Below are 6,318 nucleotides of genomic sequence, written 5' to 3'. Positions count from 1 at the left end.
ACGCTCTGGATGTTATGACAACTGAGGTGCACTTTTTAAAAACGTAAAACGCCAGAAAAGGCAAAAAAGAAAAAATTTAACACGCAAAGTACACGAAAACGGTTCACGGAAACAATTGTATCTCAGTGAATGATCAAAATTTTGAAGTTTCAAAAAATGCAATGGGAAGGGGACAAAAATCCTAATCGAAAAAGAAATAACAATTTTTTCTATTTTAAGCCCCCTTTGAGCACTTAAAATTTTAGTATATAATCATCATGATTAATGAGAGAGAGAAAAAATCTGATTTGCATCACTCAATGTATGGATTGAAATTTTAAGCCAGTAATATTAACTAACTACAAGATAATCCATACCGCCGTTTGAGTCTATATAATAATTCACTACGCAATAAAATTATTGCAACAAAAAAATTTGATCGAAATACCGTCAATTTTCAAATGCTTTCATCTTCAGATTTTGATAAACAAATTACTGTGTTCCATGGACACGTTTAAACAATCATTTTTTTCAGTAATCTTTAGCGTTACACTCAAATAATACTGTTAACTCGATATTGACTTCAATGCGTTTATAATATACATGATGAAGACAATATTTCCAAAAAATAAAAAATAACAATAAAAATTCGTCTCGATATGATGAAAGTAGACGAAGATTGAAGAATTTGAAAATTGACGAAATTTCGATGAAATTTTTTTTTGCAATAATTTTGTTACGTAGTTTATTATATTTAAAAAATACTGAATTTTAAACGAATCTTCTTTCGATTAATGAAGAAAATAAAAAAGATCGTTAATAGTTTCAAGAGGGATCGGTGTGATCAGTTATTTACCAATAGACAAAGTAAGAATTCTCCACGTGAAAAGTTTCGAAGATTACGGATATTTCTTTTACCAAAAAACACCAGCAAACCAAATAAACATTAGTACATCGCGTTTAATTGAGAAATTTAAATAATAGAAAAATTGATATTTGAAAACGGCGTTATAATTCAAAATACTTGAACATTTTTTTTTTAGATAATAGATAGTAAAATATATTCATATTACACTTTGACTGGCCCCGCGAATCTGACTTGAATTCTTCATAAATATTGATATATATATGGGGTCTCAAAGTATGCAGAAAATTACTCTCTTCCACTTAACTGGAGCACAATTTTGAAAAAAATGTTTGCTTCTCTTCCAAGAGCTTAAATGTGGCATTTAACGTTGACAAAACATTGATTTTCTTAAAATTTGTCATATTTTGACTTGTACATTAAGTTGTTTACCATTTTTCCAAATTCTGCTTCGTTTCAGGGTAAGAAAATACTTTTCTGAAGATTTTGAGACCCCATAGATTAAAATTGATGAAGAACTCGCTTCAGGATCATGCAGCAAGTGATAATACAATATTTATAACACAATATTTGGTATTATGAAAAAAGTAATGTAATAAGAATTTCAGAGCTTGGGTAGTTTTTGGCAATCAGGTGTAGTATCAACAAATATTACTATTAAGAAAAAAAATGTCAACTATTTCGATTAATATGGCCATTCAAATGGGCGTTCAAATATCAACTTGAAACATCATCTTGTCCCCAATTGACTCGATATGGACTCATTCTTGCAGACTTTATTCATAAATGTTCCTAATCATTTCTCTATTTTGGACTATCTCATGTTTGTGTTATAGGCTTAAAATTAAATGATTACATAATAGTTACATTTTTGAGTATTATTAAAGTAAAGTACGTTTGATTTACAATTATTTCAGAACTCGAAAATAAAAATGTAACCAAGTTTTTAGTTCAGGATCATTGACGGCTTAGTAGGGTGGTCAAAAATGTACGATTCTCATTGTTTGGCTATAATAACTTTTTTAAAAGTCTTACCACTTTTTTTGGTCAAGTGTGTGTGATCATTTGAAAAAACTTACAGCATTTTGCACTGCGGAAAGCATTTTGGACGTTATGGGTATTTTCTATGAGTAAGTAAAAGGTGAATTTTTCTTGAACAGTAGAAAATTAGAATATTCATCTTATGCCTTCAAATGTATAAGTTCGTGAAAATTGAGTTAAAATAGTTACATGGAAATTATGGGAATTGATTGCAAGTAGTCAAATACCGAAAGGCCTATTTTAGTGTATTGTCCGTTAGGTGTAGAACCATGGAAAACAAATTTGATAATTTATAAGAGCAGCTAAAAATTTTCTCTGAAAATTTAATGTTGCAAAGAGTGAAAAAATAATAAATCCTATCAAAATGTAATTTTAATTACTATCTATTTAAATAAAAGCACGCCATTATCGAGTACTTGCAGGTTTATCATATTTAACGAGCCTTTCCATAAAAACAATTACTTAAAAGACTATTGGATACTATAAATGTTTGTGAATAAATTTTTTAGAACTTTTGAATCCAATCATAATTTTATACTTATATGGTTGATTCTCCTGAAATCTGCTTTTTGCATGTCTTTATGCCATATTCTTAAACTAGTGAAGATGAGCCAAAACTGGCTCGGTCATTCATTCAATATTGTTGTATTCTTCATGATAGGACATAAATATTTCAATTTTTTAGGGTCAGTTAAATTTGCCGTGAAGATATACATGCCAAATGTCACCTCCGTGGCATGTCTACATCTCAAAATCAACTCTATTTGCATGTACCATGCATTCTCATTAGCACCTGACCCTATAATAACTATGAGACCAGCTTCTATACATCCAGAGCAAAGTTTAAGTCTATTTTAGGGGTTTGAAAAATGTTTTAAAAAAATTTCCCACGCAATTGAAAAATGTCTCGGATTTTAATCATGCTTCTGAATAATTTCAAACATACCGCCTGCTTTGGGTCGCTAACTCATTTTTGATGTCGCTAGGTACGTAAATGGCAAGTATTATAACCCAGCTTTCGATTGGTGTAGGTTGCGGGTTCAAATTTTACATTTTATCGATGCTGCGATAATTATTCTATTGAAAAATTCACGTGCGTCAAAAAAACGGTCACCTCCGTGGACATGAATATCTCGAGCTATGATCATTCTTTTTAACCGCTCGCCCCGTTAAAAGACTCGTTTTTCATGACCGAATTTCGGGTTGTGCGGAAAATTTTGTGCGTTTCTTATTTTTCTTACATAGTTGATCAAAGCAGCGATTTGTCACCTCCGTGTGTGTCACCTCCGTAACCGAAAATAGTCGATTTTAAGCATAAAATCGGACATAGTTTTCGTAAAACGAAATCTCAAAGCCCCAGATTCAATAATTATTCATATTTTATGGTTTAAAAAAGGGTAAACTAGTTCGCGCCGTTCAATATGACAAAAAAATTTTTACCATTTTTTCGTTTTCCATACCCGAAAAAGCAGATTTCGGGAGAATCAACCATATATAGTTTTATCATTTTCAATGCAACAACTTGAAAAGTTAATTATTATTCAAGTATCTCTATCAACCATAATAGACCAACAATTACAAATTGCAAATAACCCAAGAGTTTATAATTTATCTCCAAAATAACCCTTGAGAAACGGAAATTAGAAAATGAAAGTGATGGAGGAGAGGGACAGGATAAGAGTGCCAAATTTGAGAGTAGGGAAAATACTACCACAGATTATATTCATACAGACAGACAGACAGACGTACAAACGGACAATTTTTTTTGTAATTAGTTGAATACTCGCTCTGGGGCTTGCTTTTTTCGCGGCTTAGGCCTGTACGCTATTTTTCATACCAGCGATCGTTGGAACACCGGAATTCCTATGCTTATACATACAACGTTCCACTACTTCCCTCACTATGCAAAAAGCGGGAAGAGCGATTTTCAGGCCACTGGATATGAAGATAATTTTGCAACGATCATAAATTAAGAGAGGACCTTGCCCCTCCAAATTAGAAAAAAAATTTTTTTAAGAGATTTTTTTTAATGGAAGAAAAAAATTTAGTTCAATGAAACTTTTTGCACATACTTCATTGACCATACTACATCAAAAAAATTTTATTTTATTTTTTATCACCCAATGTCGTCTGCTACAATTACTTCAGAAAATCGTTGATTTTATTGTTCTGAAATTTTAAGGCAACAATCTGCTCATGTTATTGCTCAGAATGAATTAGAATGAAAAACTTTGGTTAAAAAATAACGAAATGGCATCATTTTTTTGAGAATCGACATTTTTTTTGAAAATTGTTTATCACTTAACTCTAAAAATATTGTGTCGATAAAAATATTTTTTTCCATTATTATTCATTCTGAGCAGAAACTTGTGCAGAGTATTTCGTCAGAATTTCAGAATGATAAAATGAATAGCTTTTCTTTAATTGTGTGGGCCAACTTGAAAAATGCTGTTTCAAAAAAATAGTCGTAAGAGACGACCCGAGACCGCTAAAAAACTAAAAAAAAACTTTCATATATTTTAAGGCTGTTAAAGTAAGTGTAAAAAGTTTGATTTAGATTTGACTTTTTCTTCCATTAAAAATAAACCTTCAAAAAATTATATATTTTATTAGTTTAGAGATGAAATGTCCTCTTAAGTTACTTTGAATTCATTCAATAGTATACTTTTCGTGACTTTTAACACTTATACTATATTATTTTGAAAGTGGCGGTTCTTGTACTATTGGTAAAGTAGGAATTGAGATTTCTGAACTCTAGCATCAGAGCGCCACTAGTACTTTACACCATAGCCCATAATACGAGCGAAAAATACCAGACCACATGTACATTTTCTACCTCATGACATTTTTCTAACCCTTATTATATCTTTTCTGCAAATAACATTAACTTAGTTCAAAATGCCAAAAGCTAATTCAAAAAGGTCTGCTGAAGAAGAGTTTGACACGAAATTGCCTCAACATCTTATGAAAAATGCAATAAAAAAACAAAAACAAGACAAAAGATTGATAGTTATCTTAGAAAAAGCTCAATTGGAATCTGTAAAGGTATGTAAATATTTTTTATGCAACTACTGTGATTAACATTAATATTAAGTCGGAACTGTTATTTTTGCAAATAATTTTTAAAAAATCTAGATTTTTTTGTTGTTTTTAATTATTGAATGATTATCAAATCATATGATAAAATTACAGAAGAAATAATGTAATTCAATTTATTGATATTACGTCATGTAGGACGTAAGGGTTACTCAAACTGTATTTTACATGGAAATTAAAATTTATAATTATAAAGAAAATTAGATACCTCACTATAATTCTGATTTTATTTTAAGCCAATTTTAATAATTATTTTAAGATTAATTTTTAACTATCGTAAATAATTAATTTTTGCAGGTTAATAACAGTTTTCAATTGTTGAACTGCGATGACCATGCACATATTTTAAAAAAAAGTAATCGTGAACCTGGCAGTAGTCGTCCAGATATAACTCATCAGTGCCTTTTAATGCTTATGGATAGTCCTTTAAATAGAGCAGGCTTGCTGCAAGTTTATATTCATACAGAAAAAAATGTGCTGATTGAAGTAAATCCTCAAACTAGGATACCAAGGACATTTAAACGCTTTGCTGGTTTAATGGGTAAATAAAACAATCAATTACCTTAATTTCATGGCTCATATGTGAGTATCTTTTTTATAGACAGAACATTTAATTGATTTTGATTATTGTTTACAGTACAATTACTTCACAAATATCATGTCAAATCATCAGAGGGAAAAGTTAAATTGCTCAAAATTATAAAGAATCCAATTACGGATCATTTACCTGTAGGCTGTCAAAAAATTGCCATGTCTTTCAGTGCTAAAAAAGTAGTCAATCCACGTGATTTGGTACCATCTGATGAGCCTATTGCAATTGTCATAGGAGCTATGGCTCATGGTCAAGTGAGTTTACTTTTTTTTAAATTAAATACAATTTATGTAACAATTAAATAAATTTTTAATTCTAGATTGAACCGAGTTACGCCGAAGACACAGTCTCAGTGAGCAACTATCCACTTTCTGCTGCTATAACTTGTAGTAAAATTTGCTCAGGATTTGAAGAAAAATGGGGGATAGTTTAACTTAATGAGTTATAATTAATTTCAAAGAATTGTTTTGAAAATGTATAGCTAGTGTTATAAGCGTTTATTTTTGCATAAATAGTTATAGATTTTATAAATCTAACGTATTGTACATATGTTCATAGTAAAAATGAATGTAAAATTGAAAATCTGTTTCTTATTTCTGATTCTCAAATCTACTCAAAATTAAATTCAGCTACGCATGAAAAATTCCACTAGAGCTCGATAGATGGAGTATGCGTACAAAATTCGATGGATAATCGTGTGCGTTATTTGCACTGACTAGTGTAGTCGATAGCGTATATTTTTGTC

At 30.3% G+C, this 6,318-nt stretch overlaps 1 protein-coding gene across 1 annotated transcript; it reads left to right on the top strand.

Annotated features, from left to right (window-relative positions):
- The first annotated feature begins 4,698 nt into the window (after positions 1-4,698).
- Positions 4,699-6,155, top strand: LOC106648433 (ribosomal RNA small subunit methyltransferase NEP1). The gene is made up of 4 exons (XM_014365341.1): positions 4,699-4,930; positions 5,279-5,522; positions 5,619-5,827; positions 5,893-6,155. Exons 1-4 carry the CDS (start codon positions 4,784-4,786, stop codon positions 6,004-6,006), a joined length of 714 nt encoding a protein of 237 aa, XP_014220827.1. The 5' UTR covers positions 4,699-4,783; the 3' UTR covers positions 6,007-6,155.
- The last annotated feature ends 163 nt before the right edge of the window (positions 6,156-6,318 follow it).

This window comes from Trichogramma pretiosum, unplaced genomic scaffold (assembly GCF_000599845.2).
Source record: "Trichogramma pretiosum strain Unisexual culture from Peru unplaced genomic scaffold, Tpre_2.0 scaffold157, whole genome shotgun sequence".
In the NCBI taxonomy this organism is placed as follows: domain Eukaryota; kingdom Metazoa; phylum Arthropoda; class Insecta; order Hymenoptera; family Trichogrammatidae; genus Trichogramma; species Trichogramma pretiosum.
Note: the sequence above shows the minus strand (reverse complement) of the source record. Positions and strands in the feature narration are given on the sequence as shown.

Coding starts and splice junctions, on each gene's coding strand:
- LOC106648433 (XM_014365341.1), top strand. CDS start 4,784: ATGCCAAAAGCTAATTCAAAAAGGTCTGCTGAAGAAGAGTTTGACACG. Junction 4,931..5,278: donor CTCAATTGGAATCTGTAAAG/GTATGTAAATAT, acceptor TAATTTTTGCAG/GTTAATAACAGTTTTCAATT. Junction 5,828..5,892: donor GAGCTATGGCTCATGGTCAA/GTGAGTTTACTT, acceptor TTTTAATTCTAG/ATTGAACCGAGTTACGCCGA.